The following is a 19,380-nucleotide window of genomic DNA, read 5'->3' on the forward strand; positions in this document are numbered from 1 at the left end:
AATTTTTCAGTCCTGGGAACACATTTAAATCTAGTCTGCAGGCTCAAGTCCAAGCCAATCTCTCCTGCAATGTATTGACAAGAACTGCAGAGTATTCAACCCAACACAGTTCAAGCATGGATTAAATTCCATCTTGCCTATTTTCTGCCAAAATGAACTGCAGTATAAACGCTCCCACACCCCCCACCCCACGTTCAACTACATGATCAATTTTTGTATCATGTGAAAACCTCTAAGGAACAAGAACTTTCAACATTCTAAATAATTAAATGTACACTCATGAAAATGTTTTCATCTTTTAATTTACCAAAATTCTTAATCTAACTTTTCACACTAGAATCAGTGTGTAGAGTTCCTCTGATTTATGTTATTCTGTGGATATCAAAATACATCTGATACAGAAGTATTAAATGGCCATGTATTTAGGCACAGTTTTGTGCCAGGCACGGTAGTGTAGCGGTTAGCGCAACGCTATTACAGCGCCAGCGACTCGGGTTCAATTCCGGCCGCTGTCTGTAAGGAGTTTGTACGTTCTCCCTGTGTCTGAGTGGATTTCCTCTGGGTGCTTCGGTTTCCTCCCACATTCCAAAGACGTACGAGTTAGGAAGTTGTGGGCATGCTATGTTGGCGCTGGAAACGTGGCGACACTTGTGGGCTGCCCTCTGTACATTCTACGCAAAAGATGCATTTCACTGTGTTTTTCGATGTACATGTGACTAATAAAGATGTCTTATCTTTTAAACATATACAGTGCAGCACCAACAACTACAATGCAATGAATAATGCCTGTAATTCCTAATAATATCAAAATAACAGTTCCAACCACACTTCAAGTCTTTGGAGCTTACAGGACACCATAGCTGATCACAGGTAGGCTTAGGCACAAAGGATTTCTACAGCATCTGTTGGGGCAGTAGAAGATAATTTACTAACTACCGGGGGCCTGGTCATTCCATGCAAGTAGCACCAAATGTGCTGTATAGCAGCCTCACTGAATGGAATGGAATGAATTTCAGAGGCAGAGAATATATTGGATATTTACCTACTGAATATTGAAAGTCCTGGATAGAGTGGATGTGGAGAGGATGTTTCCGGTAGTGGGAGATTCTAGGACCAGAGGGCATAGAATAAAAGGACATCCCTTTAGAACAGAGATGAGGAGGAATTTCTTTAGCCAGGGGGTGGTGAATCTGTGGAATTCATTGTTACAGACGGCTGTGGAGGCCAAGTCATTGGGTATATTTAAAGTGGTTCTTGATTAGTAAGGGCATCAAAGGTTACGGGGAGAAGGCAGGAGAATGGGATTGAGAGGGAATAATAAATCAGCCTTGATTGAATGGCGGAGCAGACTCGAAGGGCCTAATGACCCAATTCTGCTCTTATGTCTTATGGAGCAAATTTAGTGCTACTGACTGCGGGTGAACTTCTGGACACTCATTGCTATTATCATGCTGAACACATTTAATTGGTCACTACACTTTGCTGATACCAAGACAACAGTGCCACTTATACTTCTGCACACCCCATGGATTGTAGAAGCTAAATTTCTACCAACATGAACCAGTACTAATTTTTCAAAAAAAAAACAGCAAGATCAACCATCAGCAACACTACAAGATGATACTTCCAAGTATGTTGAGCAGGGTGGGGAAGAGAAGCTATTAGATTCTCCATCTGATTTGAACATATGGCATTAGGTGCATTGATAGCAAATCAGTTATAATCAATGTCATTGTCTGCATTAACTTAGCACATGCAAGCATTTCATGCTACTGCCCTTAATATTGTGGATAATACACTAAACTACACAAGCATGGTACAGAAAATGCAGACTAAATCAGCAACCATACCACCCAACAACAGGTGCTTATGGAGGCAAATTTTCTAAACTTGTGTCCCAGCGAGAATTCATGGCATGTTCAGTGATCCCATTTTACATTTTGTTTAATTGATTTTGTTCAATTAGTGCATTGAATTTGCATAATCGTTGAAGAAAAATAAATTTTCAAATGTTGGTCATGCACCTCAGACAGAACCCATCCTCTCTGCTGAAAATATTCTTCACTGATGAAGAGCAACAGACTTTAACGATGTGGATTAAATCAAAGTTAAGGCCATAATACACTTACAATGGCCTGGATCAGAGCTGCTTAAATGGCTTGGAGTGTAACACCTGCACTGGCTAAACGAGCAGATAGATGAACAATTAACAGATTAGTTTAGTGGTGAGAATTGGGTGGGGACCTATAAAACTTTACAATACAAACAAAATTACTGTTATTAGTAGACAAAACCAAACTTCAACAGAAACACATTTAACTTCTATTCCTTCAATCGGAGCTTAGAGGTTATTAAGTAGAGGAACAATTAAGTAGAAGAGACAGTATTAGCATGTGGAGAATGTTGAAATGATCCTATATTGGTAAATATTTTATTGGACAAAGCATCTGTTTTAATAAACCAAATCAATAATTTAGGTCTTTACCTTCATGAAAAACATGCTTTATCTTCCAAAAATACCATGCTACAGTATTAATCTCAATTTCCTTTGTACTGGTTTCTCTGCCAAGCTTACCAATGGGAATTTAAATCCAAAACCAATCGTATTTGCCTTGTTGACAGGAAGCAGGGTAGAATAAATGGGTCTTTTATTATTGGGTCGCAGGAGGCAACTAGCTGGGTACCACAGGGATCTGTGCTTTGGGCCTCAGCTATTCATAATATATAATGATTTAGAGAAGGGAACAGAAAGTAACACTTTGAATTTTACTGACTGGTTGGGATTGTGAGCTGTGAGGTGGATGCAAAGTGGCTTCAAAGTGACTTAGATTAAGCAAGTAACCAAAACTTGGCAGATGCAGTATAATATGGATGAATGTGAAGTTATCCACCTCAGTAGGAAAAACAGAAAGGCAGTCCATTCTGTTAGATGGGGAAGGGTCGATGTACGAAGAGTCTTGGACGTTCTTGTGTACTAGTCACTGAAAGCAAATACACAGGTTCAGCAAACAATTAAAGCAAAAAATGGTACATGGCCTTTGCTGCAAGAGGATTTGAGTTCAGGAGCAAGGATGTACATGGTATACAATATGTGAGACCACACCTGGAACACTATGTAGTTTTGTTCACCTTACCCTAGAAATGTTATAGTTGTACACCTTCTGTGGTGAGTAAAATTCACCAGACTGACTCCTGGGAGGAAGGGACTCTCGTATGAAGTGGGATTAAGTTAACTGGATTTCTATTCACTAGAGTTCAGAACAATGAGGAGAGATCTAATTGAAACTTACAAATTTTTGACAGGACTAGACAGACTGGATGCAGGATCCAGACTGGATGGATCTTTCCCCTGGCTTGAGATCTAAAATGAGAGGTCGCAGTCTTGGGTTACAGGGCAAGAGATTTAAGACTGAGAGGAGGAGAAATTTCTTCACTTAGAAGGTGGAGAACAAGTGGAATTCAATACCACAGAGAGCTGCAGAGGCTAAGTTGCTCATTACATTTAAGGCATCGAGGGTTATGGGAGAGAAGGAATATTGTATTGAGAAAGATGGTCAGCCTTGATTTTATCGAGTGGCAAAGCAGGCTTGAAGGGCTGCAAAGCCTATTCCTATTTATGTTTCTATGACTGAAGATCAACAACTGCAAAACAATTGCAGAAGGATCACCATTAACGGATTGGAGCAGAGGTGGAAGTGGGTACGTCACCATTCATCTTCGTGATTCCTCTGAAATTATTGCACTGAACAGAACCTTGGAAGAACCATTTCAACAGTGTATTCTTGGAGCATAGGGACGGGTGATGGCTAAATGATTTATGGTTACTCTGGTACTGATGGCAGCATGGGCAGGTTTTGGCAAGAACTTAAAGCAAAAGCCTGCACAAAAATTCAGATTCAGGCTGTGCCAAGTTTTGAGTATCAATCACTTCATTTATGGGCAGCAAGACTTCAGCACCAATGCTGGAAGTGACAGACCTGCTTGCCTTGAGGAAGTAAGCCAGTATGAAATGTCCCTTATGTCTTGCAAGAAATAGTGAGGGGACTCAATATTTCTTTATATTCACATAACCTTAGCATTCACCAGCAACTTTTGAGCATTGTGGAATCATTTAATTTGCTATTTCTCCCCTCGCCCCACCACTTTATGCAGTGTGCACTATTCAGTCAGAATAATGTAGCGCAGAATCTGGCCCCTCAGCCTGTTTAACTGCTTTCTGAAAAGAACCTTGTACTTGTGATACATTAGACTTCTTTTAACATTCAAATGAAGAAATCCAAAATGGATAAAGCAACCGTGTTTAAACGCTGCTCTTCGTCCAACTTTTTTGACAAGCCGACTACACTTGGGTCTGCAAAACTTACCCACTACGTGGATTGCTACCTCCTCTAGGGACTGTCTGTTACTTCTAACCAGACAAATTAGTCAAAAGAAACATTTGAGCAGAATCTCAACATTTCCAAAGTTACTTATCTCCAGACCAAACCACATCCACCATGTGTTGTTAATTGTTGCCGTGTTCCATATACTTTGCATGTGACATGGGTCACATGTCCAGTATGGGTTCCAGCTGTACTGAAACTCAACTCTGCCAAGTAACAATACACAGGTGGTTTAAATTTAACTCTTTTGTCCTGTGCTTTGATGCTGCTCCTTTCAAAGTACGCACCTCAGCTTCACAAACCCATGGATGTGAAAACAAGGACCCACAGTTCTTTTCTTTACTAAATATGACACTTAACTAACATTAGAGATACAATGAACGTTTTGTTAAGAGTTCTGAGATTGTCAATCAAATGAGCACCCCCTCCCACCCCCTAAAGATGCTCAACTTAAAATTGTATCTAAAAAGAGATACAAATCAACAGGTCTAAAAGTTCTGCTTTCAGTCAACTTCTAATCACGTTGAAGCTATCTTAGGTTTTATGATGCCACTTTAAGTTAAAGCAAGTGTTTAACTTTTTATTCTCCTAATGTTCAAAATCCAGACTGCACCATATGGACTGCTAAAAAGGTCTATTCTTGTGATAACAATAGCAGCAAACTAAAACTTCATATCCAAAAGGGGCATGCTTTCCTTCTGAAAGAAATTACATCTATAAATCTACATAACAGATCGCTCAATCAAACAACAAATCTGTTCCTTGCAGGCACTTATTTTCTTTAAAACACAAGCTGCATTATTCTTGTTGTATAGTTGCCTTGCCAAGTTATTAAAATGACACTGTATTAGAAATCGTATTTTCTCATTTATACATTTAATAAGAATTTGCAACATGAATAGAATTATTGCAGCTCAGCTGTTGAGTTTTAAGAGCAAAAAAACAAGAAAAGGAGGAATTTGGATGTGACACATGCTTGGCATTGTTAAAGACAAATGAACCATACGCTAAAGGTTAACCTTGCCCCCACTAGAGTGAAATAGAGACTTTTTTTTTCCATACACAAAAACTTGAGGTGAAAGAGAACCCTATTGAAGAGTTGAACTGAAGGATGCAGAAGTTTTACATTTGAAAACACAAAAGCTCCTTTCAGTATTGGACAAATGTGGAGATTGGTTATACAAGCAGCAGCTTAAAATATAGTGAGGCAAGGATGCATTACTCATGCTTATTTTCACAAGTGCAGTTGAACTATGTAACTCAAGAATTAAGTTCTTTTCACAAAATTATATTTTGCACCATTACATAGACAAATCTCAAAAAGCAAAGAGGTGCATAATATCTGCAAATGATTGTTACATTCTGTCGGAGATGTAACATCAATTTCCACACAATGGTCAGGAAATCTACTTCTGATAGACACTGTTTTTGGATGAAATGTTATTATGTCACAGTTTTTCTCCCTATACAAAGCTTTTGTAAAAAAAAAGATCTCTTGCTCTCTAGTTGCTCGTCCCTAGCCAGAGTAATGGCCCCCACAATTTGCCACCTTCGTTGTTCAATACTCGATGTTTAGCTTCACCCTGGTCTCTTAGAGAGAGAAGGCAGTGTTGGTAGCCGAGGATGATGTTGGATTCTCTTATACCAGCAACTCCTCCAAACCGATCATAGGACATATCCACACATGGATGGATGGCCCAGTGGGTGCAGGTACAGGATACCTCCTTGGCCAGCTATATCACTGGCCACTGTTGCATTTACAGGGAAACTATGAAAGTATGTCTGCACACAAATCAAGGAGAGAAAGGCCATACGTTGCACATTGGCTGCTTAGCACTTAAGAGTAATAATCTACCCTGCTAAAACAAGGTAACAAGCTCATCCCATAAATGAGTTGTTAGGGGTCCATCAAATTTACTACATTCATTCACCTGTTGACTAATTAGCAAAATTCATGTAAAAGAGAAAAAATTCCACAAGGCTATCATTTAATTTTCTCTATGCAACTTCTGCCAATCAGACAGGGGTTCCCGAATTAAGATATAAAAATAATTTTTGCATAAAACCTCTGGATATAACGAAAAGCAAAATATTATAGCAGAATCCAAATTAGCAAAGAGCACATTTTTGATTATGATCATTAATTTATTAACCAATGTAACTGGTGAACATAATTCTCAAATTACTACATTAAAGATAATTCTTAACTATGTTAGTTTCAGGATTGAGTTATTCTAAGCTGTATTTTATGAAGCATAATTCACTAAAAGCATTCTGTTCCACTGTAATGAAGCAGTCGTATGATAGTATGATACATGATGCATGAATTCAGTCTTCTAGTTTTACCACAAGATGACTCGTAAAGAGTTGAAGTATGATAATGAAGGGAGTTATATTGCCTCCAATGACAAGTCTCTTTTGTTGAGCTAATTGACCAGATTTGACCTGAAAATATGAGCCAATATGCAACACTTTTAGTCAGATAAATTCACCACTTAATCCAGATTTACCTTATCCAAGCAGAGTACTTGCAACATAATTTGCATTCTTCCACTATGGGGAAGACTCAAATCAAAATCATAATGTTCCTTGACAAACAAATTACCAATCTCTTCAAAAATTCTTCAGGTGCAGTCTGTTGTAAAGCTGTGCATCCATTTTTGGATTCCACTTCAAATCCAGTTTGGACTAAGTTTCAAAAGGGCCTCTCTTTGGTTGGGTAGCAGAGGGGTGTACAAACCTTTTAACACAAATATGTCTGTGAATATTCTATTTATGCCAATATGTGCTTGTACATGTGTGGTACCACAAACATAGATATGCTTTTCTTCTCCCTCCCATCAGTATTCAAAATTTTTGCAAAGGCAAGGTTATCACTACTGGAAAATGGAACAATTGCATCACCTTTATTGCACTATTTCTATGGTGGGATATTGGGTAAATTCAGATATGCTGTGTCAGAGTATAGCCTTTATTAAATAAGTTGTGGTCTCACAGTACTCTCACAGTTTGTAGCAAGAATCCTTGCACCAATACTCAAAGTCTCTTGTAATGAAAGGAAAAATAACACCTGCCGTTGTAACTGCTTGCTGCACCTGCAGGTTTGCTTTCAGTCACTAGTGTACTAGGATACCCAGATCCCTTTGTACCTCAGCTGTTCCCACTATTTAAATAATTCATCACCTGTTTTCCCTATCAGAGTACCTAATTTCACATTTATCCATGTTTTTGTAATGCATCTACCAAGTATTTAACCTCTAACTCAATGTCTAAATCATCCTTTATTCCCTTTGCATCCACTTCAATCAAGTTTCATGTTGCTGGAAAACTTTAATATTACATATTATATGATAGCTGGTGCCTAAGCCAGTCCTAATCACTGCCTGCTACACCACAAAAGACCCATTTATTTTTATGTTGCTTGCCATTTGTCAATAATTTTCAATCCATGTAGTACATTACCCCATCCCATATGCATACTAGTTTCTTGTGGACTTAATGAAGGGCCTTGTGAAAATCCAAAAAGTATCACATTCACTGATTCTCCCTTATTCTACCTGTTACCTCCTCAAAAATCTCTAGTAGGTTTGTCAAACAATTTTCCTTTCATATATCCATGTTGACTTTGTCTAATAGCATTAATATTTAACAAAATAGAAGATGCCAGGAAAACTCAGGTCAGGCAGCATCTGTGGAAAGAGAAACAGTAAGCATTGTGTGTGCTCCCTCTTTGGTGAAGGCAGAACCACAGTATTTCATTACTCTGCCATTTCTGTGTTCATTGATACAAATTCTGTTTCTGACGCTAGTGCGGCTATATTTGTCTTCAATAATCTTTCTGTTGTTATTACAGAAGCCTTTAGTTCCCTTTTATATTCCTTGCAAGTTTACTCTCATACTCTGTTTTTGCTTTTTTAATGTCATTGACCTGTTTTCTCTCCACAGATACTACTTGGCCTGCTGAGTATTTCCATTGTTTGTTTATAATTATGTTTAGCCTAGTTGTTTTTCTATTCACTCATTTAACTGATAAAACATCAGTTTCAACTACTTCCATGCCATTGATGATCAGAGGCCCAGACAAATAGCTGCACTTATCTATTAATAAAGCCTTCTTACTCTGGAGCAAGGACAGTTGAAAGATCAAACAGATTATTCTCCATTTCCTGCTCACTTTTTCAGGTACTTGTTGCAATATTATTAGGCTCTAAATTGGTACTTCTGAGGTAGCATATCTGAATTTACCCAATATCCTTTCCCACAACTCAGTTGTAACTACACAGAGCAACTCTTGGTTTCTGAACAAGAGGACACCATATTAATGGTATGCTAAGCCATCAAGTAGCCCAGCTTGCAATGACATAAATGCTGTTCACAAATTCTGGGCAAAACATGGATAAATTCAAAATATATTCTGTGCTGCTAATAGAACTGGGCCAATTGTCCACAATTCTTTTTGTGGATTTTGGATGCCAGAAAGAATAAGGAGAGCATCAAAAGTACAGAGTTTTAGTTTCATGCATAATAGAAGTAATCTGGAATTTCTAATTCCAATCTTTTCCCATCAGAACTCCTTTCCCTTGTAATTCACTATTTTGATATGTAGCCATTACACTACACCTAGCACCAGTGCCATCTCCGGATCTGCTGTTGAGGCCAAAGTGCAGCATAAAGCTGCTGGCATTTGACAACAGAATGAAAACAAATAAAAAAGGTGGCCTTATATGGTTTTCATTTTACAAGCTGCCACGGCCTAAAGTTTGGTTAACTTATTTTTTCAGAAAAATTAAACTTGGATGGCTTTATGCACTAATTAAATTGTTACTGGCTGAAGAGAGATGCAGAAAAATATCACTGGAGGTTTTAAGACCAAGTTTAGTTGTATACAAGGAGGTCCCATCATCTCTTGCAGTGATGAATGTGAATAAAGTAACTCCATACTCATCTCCCCACAAACACATTTAATAGCCACCGTACAAATATGGTGTAGAAGAACAAGGCAGAAATGCTGAGAGGCAAGGAGCAGAAGATGCATTGGAATGGACAAAGGACTTAGAAAACTGGTGTTCACAAAGCATTATTTAATTCCTTTGGAATCATTTTATGTATGGAAAGCAATATCAATCATCTCCCGCCATTCCTTGAGGACAAGTGCCTAGTTACTGCAGATGGCCAAAAAGTGGAAGAGCCGAGTTTAGGGGCTGAACATTCAGCTTAGAATTTTTCCAGTTGGTTTATAACCAATAAATGAACTTTCAATGTGGATGTTGAACCACCAAAAAAGAAAGTTGGCAAAATCTTAAAATAGATATCCTGTGCAAGCAGAATGTGCTGATGGGCAAGAGAATGAATAGGTCCATTTTCTGGATTGTTACTGCTCTTGCCAGTAGTTTCAGTGTTCTGCAAACTATAAACTGAGATTTTTCCAGTTCTTTGAGTACAGCCTCTATGCTGCAGTTCCCTAATAGCCTTTGACAGAGAGGATGCGGTAATGATGGGAAGTCAGAAAGACCATGTCTGGTTTAGATGAAATAATTAGAGAGAAGTTATTCTCTACAAGACATAAATTGAGGACTAGAGCACACAAATTCAAACTGATGGGCAAAAGGTGATTTGCTGTGTGTTTGGGGGGGGGGCTGGTGGCAGGCACTGGTAGAAAAGTTTATGCATAGAGCACTTGTGATCTGGAACTCACTGCTAGCAGGGACAGTGGAAACAGAGTCAATCACAACTTTCAAAGGGAATAAAATAATTTGTAAGACTACAGGAAAAGGGGACAAATTAGATGCTTTACAAAGAGCCAGTAAGAACTAGATGACATGAATGGCCTTTTTCTGTGCCATAACATTCTATCATCATTCAAAATTTAAAAAAATTATTAAACCTTGCATAATGCATTGTATTAATAGTGGGGAGTGATGTCCTCAATACATTATGTAAAATAAACTCATGAACACCTATAAAGGACGAGTTTATAAATGTTACAGAGAACACAAGAAATCCTTATCCATTATTGAATGAGAATATTTCCATTTCCCCTTAGATCTTTCCCTTCATATCTCACAGAATTAATTTTTTTAAACAAATCAACATGAGATCTCTCAATACTTCGTGACAAAGCAGGTTTTAGTGTTTTGTACTTAAATTGCACACAGATCTCTTCATATTGCTTTTGTTTCAAGTTTCCAAAACAGCTTAGAATTCAAAGAAAGTGTTCATTGGGCATTTTGAATTTTAAACTACTTTGATGAAAGTTTCAAATGATCTGTTCGAAAAATTTTAATCTACCTTTATCCTTCAAAATTAAAAATCCAGAAGGATACTCATGGCACATGATTTTAAAAAACCAAACAAGGCAACATGATGAAATACTTTAAAATCACCATGGCAACTGTACTAATCCTTAATCTTTCATGCATCCGAATAAAAGACAGTTTTATACTGGGCTCAACACACTGGGCTTTTGTCTGTACCACCACAAAGGTGCTATTGGAGGTTATAAACACAAGAGCATTCTTGACCCTCAATCCACTTGCAGCATTTTTCTTCCTTCCATGAACTTGTTCTTAGGAAATGGGGAAGAATTCTGTGTGTGAGCCACGCAAAGCCAAACTGTGGTGAGATACAAATGTCAGAACTACCCATTTTCAAGTTGGTGTCCAGATGCACCTGTCTGAACCCAATGGGCTTCAGTGAACAGTGGAAGATTTTAACTTCTAGTTATACAGAATACAATGTGAAAACAGGAAGACTCACTCATTGCTTAATAACCACAGGCCACACAAACTAGTGCTGCCAAGTTTTCTGTCATGTTCAGTCCTCAAAGTAGTTTTAAATCAATGTGATTCAGACCTCAACCTTGGGTATTTTATCATGCCTTTTGGGAAATATCTCTAATTCACAAGTTAAGGCATAAGCAAAACATTGTAATGGCATGGCAAATGTAACCAATGGAATGAGTTATTAAATTCCCAACCTTAATACTCTCCAGGGGGAAACTGGAGTTTGTTCCTAATACAATGGTTTCATGGTGTTTTTGTTTCTAAAAACAGCTCAACCACGAATAGTTGATAACTTTGACCTGAGGAGCTTAAATTTCAAGTAAAAATAGAAAATACTGGAAAACTATCCCAATCTATGGGGAGAAACAGAGTTTAAGTTTTAACTCAAAGATGTCTGTCTGACCTACTAAGTACTCCCAGCATTTTGTGTTTCTATTTCAGATTTCCAGAATTCAGTTTTTTGCCTTCCATTCTACAGGAAATCAAATCAAGCAAATTAGAGGCATTCTAGATTAAAATCCAAGGGGACAAGGAATCCCTGTCACAGGGAAAGACAACCAATTGCTTTCTTCTTCCTTGCTGCTGCACAGAACTGCTTTACAATTTAATCCCTTCTCTGCACCTGTAAACGTCTGCCATCCCCACCCCATGCTCCTACTCACCTCCCCACCATGTGGAAAATGAGTCACCTGCTGTTAAATCATTAACCTAACTGGGAGATTTCTCCCTATGTCATCAAATTCATGAACATTAAGGAAACTTCTATGAATGTTTGCACCATCCTTCCTTTCAGATGCTGATGAAAGCATTCCAGCATTCTCTGTTCTTATGCAAGATGGTCTACCTCAAGTGTGATTAAAAAGTTCATTATTGATTTAAACAAAAATGCTGAGCCAACAGTCAATATTTTACAAAAAAATGCAGGGCTTTTTTTTCCCCGCACATCCATAAACATTTGTCCCTTAGAAGAAGAGGAGACTAGAAAAAGAAAATTGTCAAGGATTCTAAATTAATTTGAGTTGAGCTTCACAGTAAAGAACATCCCCAAAATAATAGTTAATCAAAGGGCAACATGGAGCAAGAAACAAAACAATCTCCATCATTGGATAAAAGAAAATATGAGGCAAACTAATGAGACCAAAGACCAACAAGTCCACTGGACCTGATGGCCTTCATCCTAGGGTTTTAAAGGAAAAAGCTGCAGAGATAGTGGTTATGTTGATTGTAGTCTACCAAAATTCCCTGGAGTAGTCCCAGAGGATTGAAAAACTGAAAATGTAACACCATTATATAAGAAAAGAGGGAGGCAAAGCAGGAAAGTTTGGGGCAGTCAGCCTAACATTTGTCATTGGGAAATACTGGAACAGTTATTACAGCAGGATGTTTAGAAAATCATAAGACAATCAAGCAGAATCAGTGATTTTATAAAAGGGAAATGGTGTTGGACAATTTACTAGAATCCTTTGAGGATGTAATAGGGGAGCCAATAGATGTACTGCATTTGAATTTCTGGAAGGCATTTGATAAGGTGCCACCTGAAAGAGCACAGGGGTTTAGGGATAATATTCTGGCATCAATCAGGGATTGGCTAACTAACACAAAACACTGTCAGGATAATGGGACACTTTCATAATGGTAATCAGTAACTAGTGGGGTAGGTGCCATAGGATCAGTGCTGGGGACTCAACTATTCATATTCTACAGTAATGACTTGGATGAAGGAATGAGTGCACTATAGCCAGATTAGTGATGATACAAAAATAGGTGGGTTATCAAATTGTGAGGAGAACACAAGGAGCCTGAAAGGGAATATAGAGAGGCAAGGTGAGTGGGCAGGTTGGCAGATGGAGTATAATGTGGAAAATGTGAGGTTATTCACTTTGAAATTTTAAAAAATGAAAGGAAAATTATTTGAGTAACCCCAAAATATTGTGGTACAAAAGGATCTAGGGCTCCTAGTACATTAAACAAAATGTTAGAGCGCAGGTACAGCAAGTAATTAAAAAAAGATGATGGATTGCTGGCCTTTTTTGCAGGGGTTATAGAGTACAAAAGCAAGAAACCTTTGATGCAGCTTTACAGGCCCTGCTGAGACCACACCAGGAGCACTGCATTACAGTTTAATTCACCATATTTGAGGAATAATATGCTTGCATCTGAGACAATACTGGGAAGGTTCACTGGGTTGATTCCTGTGATGAGAGGTTGAGTCTCTACTCATTTAGAGCTCAGATGAGAGGAGATGCAAGATTCTGAGGGGGATTAATATGGTGGATGCCAAGAGAATTCCCCCCCCCCCCTTCCTCCTAGCAGGGGCATATAGAAGTAGAGGGGCATGGTTTCAGAATAAAGGGGTCACCTATTTAAGATGGAAATGAGTAGGAACTTCTCGAAGGGTTATGAATCTCTCTGTAATCCTCTATCCCAGACAGCTGTGGAGGCAGAGTCGTTGATTATGTTCAAGAGGGAGACTGAGATTAAACTCCGAATGTCAAGGGGAATTGCAAGAGCGCGGGAAAGTGCTGATAAAGCCAAGAGTGGATCAGCCGTGACCTTATAGAATGGCAGAGCAGGTGTTAACTGGTCTAATCCTATTCCATGTTCTTATCCTCCCAGGTAGCGTACAGTACAAAATCAACAACAGTTCGTTGGCTGCAGAGGATCTCCTGGTTTCTCTAACGTAACGATAGAAGGGAATACCTCAGATGTCTTTTCTACACTGTGATAAATATTCGAGGTGGAGAGGTACCGAGGGATGTGAACTACAAGATGGCAGAATAATGCAGAATATATCACTTTCTACAAAAGGGTCACCGCCTCACCACTGGACTCTGAATATTCTCTGCCGTTGTTGACAGTTTTATAGATGAGGGTCGAGTGATTTAAATTCCCAGCCTCCTTATAAAATGACAGGAGGCCTCGGAGGGCGGAGTAAACGGCAGCTTTAATGACAGCGACAAAAAAAAATCCCCATTGGGATCAATCCAACATCTCTACTTCAAAGCAAGGCTCCTTACTTTCAGCCTGCTGAGGGAGCAGTGCTCCAGAGCTCCATTCCCCGCGGAGGTCGTACTTAAAGGCAGCAATCCGGCGGCTGATGTCCCGGTGCAGTGTGGATTGGATGAAGAGCGCCACCCTCTCGCCGGCCAAGCGGCTGAAGCAGTGAACTTTCGGCTCGGCCCCCTCCTCCTCTTCCTCCTCTCTCTGCTGATCTCGGACCAGCAGCTGCAGCTCTGCTCCTTGCTCCAGGTAGATCTGAGCCCCCCGAAAGGTCTCGGCGGGTTTGATGCACGCCGTGATGCGACCGAAGTTTCCTCGGGTGGCCGAGGAGGCTGGCCCCGAGGGGAGCCGGGGAGAGAGGCTAAGTCGCAGCGCTCCCACCGGGTACAGCCACTCCACGTCCCCTTCGGCGCAGTGAAGGAAGATCTGCTCCACGCTGCCGGGCTCCTGGGACAGACCACTGCAGTGGAACATAAACATGTAATGAGAAAATACACCCGCACACATCACCTCACCGCCAGCACTGTAGCAGCGGAATTCATTACATTCACAGAGTCATACAGCACGGAAACAGGCCCTTCGGCCCAACTCGTCCATGCCGACCAAGACCCCCATCTAAACTAGTTCCATTTGCTCGCGTTTGACCCATATCCCTCTAAACCTTTCCTATCCAAGTGCCTTTTAAATGTTGTAAATGTACCTGCCTCAACCACTTCCTCTGGCAGCTCATTCCATCTACTAACCACTCTTTGGGTGAAAAAGTTGCCCCTCGGGTTCCTATTAAATCTCTGGCCTCTCGCCTTAACCCCATGCTCTCTAGTTCTTGATTCCCCAACCTTGGGGAAAGGATTGTGCATTCACTCTATCGGTGCTCCTACCTACCATGAAAGGAATTGACTACAATCCCCAATAATGAATACTTCCTACGACACGCGAGGCCACTCGGCCTCCCTGGCGGTGCTACCCCTGCTCTTTCCTCTTCCCTTGCAGATTTCAAGCTTACTCCATTGAAAGGGGGAACCGAAGCATTTCAGACAGGGCGTCCAGACTTTTACACATAGAACACTACAGCACAGTACAGGCCCTTCGGCCCACAATGTTGTGCCGGCGTTTTATCCTGCTGTAAGATCTGTCTAACCCGTCCTTTCCATATAGCCCCCTATTTTTCTATCATTCATGTGCCTATCTCAGAGTCTCTTAAATGTCCCTCTTGAAGGTAACCATTTCTCTGATGTTCTCTGCATTTCCGTCCTTCAACTCTTTCCATTTGATATTAGTGGACAGAAAACCTCTATAAAGGCAGACATCAGAGGAGAATAGGAAACAGTGCCGGGATTGCAACTTCCACCACCCCCAATGCATTGACGTCCAAATTTGCGGATCACACGAAACTATGGGAGGAAATGGAGATGGTAGTAAAATATTGCAAAAATACGGACGCACGAGTGGCAGATGAAATTTACAGAAGTGTGAAGTGCTCTTCGTTCTGCCAAAGGGCAAGGGACAATGTAAAATGACTGTTTTCAAGGGGGTGCGAGGACAGAAGGACCCGTAGGTCCGTGTCCACGTATTATCAGACATGGTTGGTAAAACAAACCAGATCAGAGGCAGCACAGAGGCACAGCATACAAAAGCAGGGAACTTATATTGAACCTAACACAAGCACTGTCCAACACAAATTGGAATATTACATTCTATTCTGGTCTTGGATGCGAAGGTGCTGGAGGGGGGTGCAGGAAAGATTTACTGGAATGGCTCTAGGGAGAGGGATTTCAGCCGTTAAGCTGGAGATGTTGGTATCTCCCTTCTTGAAGAAAAGATTGAGGGGACATTTGACAGGTGTACAAGACCCTGACCGCCCAAGATAGAGGAAAGCTGTTCCCACCGGTGCCTGAGACACAGAATTGCGGGCAAATATAAAAGATGCGAGGAAAAACGTTTTCCCTGGTAACCGGGGCTTGCAAGTCACTGTCTGCAGGGACGATGGAAACGGAATCTGTGCCTCCAAAAATGTAACTAGATAGGCACTCGAGAGAGAACAACTTGCAAGGCCATGGGGAGAGAGGCGTGAAGTGACGTGTTTGTTCTACTGTGAGTCGGCATCAACTTGAGATGCGGAATAGCCTCTGCTGTAATCATTCCGACTTCCCACCCGCTCCACGAATTGCAAACTTCCATCGAATCTTTCCTCAACTTTCCATGTTCCAAGGACCAATTGATCTTCTGACAAAAGAACTAGGTAAACCTTTATTGATGCAAATCCTCGATTCCACCTGCCACCAACGATTACTGCTTTGGGCTGTTCAAAGAGGTTACAACGTGAAAGGCTTAAAATATTTTCACATCTATTTTGTGTGACAAATATTTTATATAACGACAGGCTATTTCACATCAACATTTTAACATATATTCCGCAGTCTGGATTGCGTGATCTTTCCTTAAGGTCCTATTAAACCAAGTTTTGCCTGACGGACGGAAGTCACCATCGAAAACTCAAGCAGCTCAAGCCAAACAATTAAATGGAATAACCAATGCAGCTGTGTAGAATCCACCTCCCCACGGGCTTTAAATCTTTGTCCTTAACTCAATACCCAAATATCCCCACCCCCATCACTATCTTCCGCATAAAGATATTTTCCAACAAAATAAATTTAGAACACGGATGAAGTGGGGACTCAGTCCCACGCTCGGGAGAAAGGACAGATTGCACAGGATTCCGCTGCTGTCAAGCGCATCTCTGCACTTAATGGAAAAGACAATTGTAACAATAAGAGTGCGCGCCAAATATAACAAAGGGCTCCCATTTTAACACAACGCTGAGCTTCACCACAAATTATCGAAAACAATAATCCCAACATAGTCGAGGTCAGGACCCTCACTCTGAGCTCAAATAATGTGCAAAATTGTTTCAACACTATAATGTTCCACATACGAATTAAAATAAACCTGCTGGTTCAAGTAATGGGAACGATTAACAAATATTATCGGGAACTGGAAAGGTAGGAATGTGGGGGAGTAACATCTAACAATCGTTTAATGGGGGCCAAGCTGTTCTTAGCAACATATGATACAACCAGACAGACGTGCACGTCCCTGACACAATTCATCAGGTTCATCGTGATCGGTAACAGCTTACGAGACATGAAGAAAGCTGGCGATACATGACTCCTTGCCGCTGTTTTCGAACGTGGCCAATGCAAGAAACTCTCGAGGGGTGCATGCTCTTTCTCGAGATCACTTCACTTCTCGTCAGCCAGAAAAACAGTTACAAACTTATTACTTACAAATGATTTCTACTAACAAGGGGTTCCGCAAACATAGTTGAGAAGTTTACGCTGTTGGGCAGGGGGCGCAATTTCCAAAGAACTTTAAAGCAACTTTGTCCTAGTTCCCGATTGTTAACGAATCATCCCAATAAGGTCGAGGATTTTAACTGATTCACATTATGGTAAATTAATAAAACAACCCCATACCTTCCTTTCCAATTGCATTGATCTACAGAGTAATTGGAATATCCCGGTTTCAGCAGGGACAGTAGAAAAGTCCAAAGTGCAAAAGGAATGATCAAAGGCATCTTCAAGCCCAGAAACGTAATCCTGATTTAAGCAACTGGAAAACTTATTAAAAGTGATAACTGGGGAGAAATGTGGTGAATCCCGCAGCAAAACGCGGGCATACTTGATATTCCGCGGGACAAATAGGCTGCGCTCTACCCGTCCCGACCCTTCACTGTCCTCTCATTACTCAGGGTCAAACCTCTTTCACTGATATACTTACACTGACCAGACTGCGTCTCCTGTTAACTTTTGTTCCACAGTCCGGACCTTCCTGGCCAATCAACCCGCAAAGGTGGCAGTCCTTTTCTGCCGACAGCCAATTAGCGGGCGAAGCAGGTTTCGCCGGAGGCACGCCCCTAAACATGACGTCGCCGGCGGCACTCACGTGGATCTTTAAAAGGGCAATGTCGGAGACGGCGCTCTCCGTTCAGGTCCAGTTTCTTTTATATCCCTGCCCCATTAAAAAGAGCATTTTCTTAGAGATTAAATACTTTAAAAATCATTTTAATGCCATGTAGGCTACAACATTGAACAAATTCTGGTTCATCTATTTCTGAAGTCTGCAAAAGGTGTTAATTTCTGAGGAAGATTCTATAGGTCCCACATATGACCCCTGCGACTATAATCAGGAGGTTTTTGACATTAACAAGGATGCATCAGGCATAGTATTTGTTGTAGACTGAAGTAGCTAATAAAATTCGTATGTAAATACCATTTCATCAACGCAATCTTACCTATTCTTCTGGGTAGATATCAGCGAATTTTAAGATATTAAAGTATCCTCAGAAGGTTATTTATAAATTAATCTCATTTTGACCTCAGTTATGAATCTACATGACCATCACATTCCAGAGCTCAGAAGTCTGAGTTTAACGTGGCATTTTCCCAACTAGTCATTGCATATTTTTACTTCCCCCCCCCCCCCCCCACGGTTGTCCGTAACTTTAAAATAGGCATTTATATAAAAGCGTTTTCCATGCTGAAGCTTTTTGAGAAGTCAGTTTGGTGCCTACTTTTAATGACCCTGGAATCAGGTATACTGATTATTTTCCGAACCTATTGAAGTCAAACTTAGCGGACATTGAATCCATTGGAAGGTTTATAATGTTTTAATACAATGCACATTTCACTATCCCCTGAGACTGAAATCAATTTAGAATGCACAGCATATATTTGTGGTGGCCCTAAACTTAAAAAATAAAATTTAAATAGAACCGTGGAATATTATTATTCACTAAATATTATAGCAAACCAACCGAGAACTAGGCTTTCATATAGCAATTAAACTCCCACGTATAATTGAATCTAAACTCCAACAGTATTTTGGCTTAAGATATTCGATGTTTCAAACAATATTGGCGAACGCCCCCAACTTCTCCAACATACACCCAGTTTAGAAGTTACAATGCAGTTTCCCACATTCTTCAAGGAAAGGGAGCTTTTTCTGGTGATATATTTGAGTAAAGGAATCTGAAGCAACTGCGACAATGGCAGGTTATCCAGTAATTCTCTGCTAGTAAATGTTGGTGGAGAGAATGTGAATTCTCTTTTGTCCGCCCTTTTAAAGTTGCATTCCTCTTTCATAAGAACATTTAGCAATCGTAGCGCCCTTCACCTAATCTCGCTAGTGCTTTAATAAATTCATGTATACATTCTGGT

The 19,380-nt window shown here is 40.3% G+C and overlaps 1 protein-coding gene across 1 annotated transcript in view; it reads right to left on the reverse strand.

The window, feature by feature from the left end:
* metrn (meteorin, glial cell differentiation regulator) overlaps positions 1-17,944 on the reverse strand; it is a 33,140-nt gene extending 15,196 nt beyond the window's left edge. Inside the window, exons 1-2 of the mRNA XM_052021642.1 lie at positions 17,638-17,944; positions 14,182-14,624 (exon numbers count right to left, since the gene is read on the reverse strand). Of these exons, the coding sequence (XP_051877602.1) occupies positions 14,182-14,624; positions 17,638-17,738 (544 nt within the window). The 5' untranslated portion in view covers positions 17,739-17,944. The remainder of the gene's footprint in view (positions 1-14,181; positions 14,625-17,637) is intronic.
* Positions 17,945-19,380: the final 1,436 nt, after the last annotated feature.

The sequence above is a fragment of the Pristis pectinata genome, chromosome 8 (assembly GCF_009764475.1).
Source record: "Pristis pectinata isolate sPriPec2 chromosome 8, sPriPec2.1.pri, whole genome shotgun sequence".
Classification (NCBI taxonomy): domain Eukaryota; kingdom Metazoa; phylum Chordata; class Chondrichthyes; order Rhinopristiformes; family Pristidae; genus Pristis; species Pristis pectinata.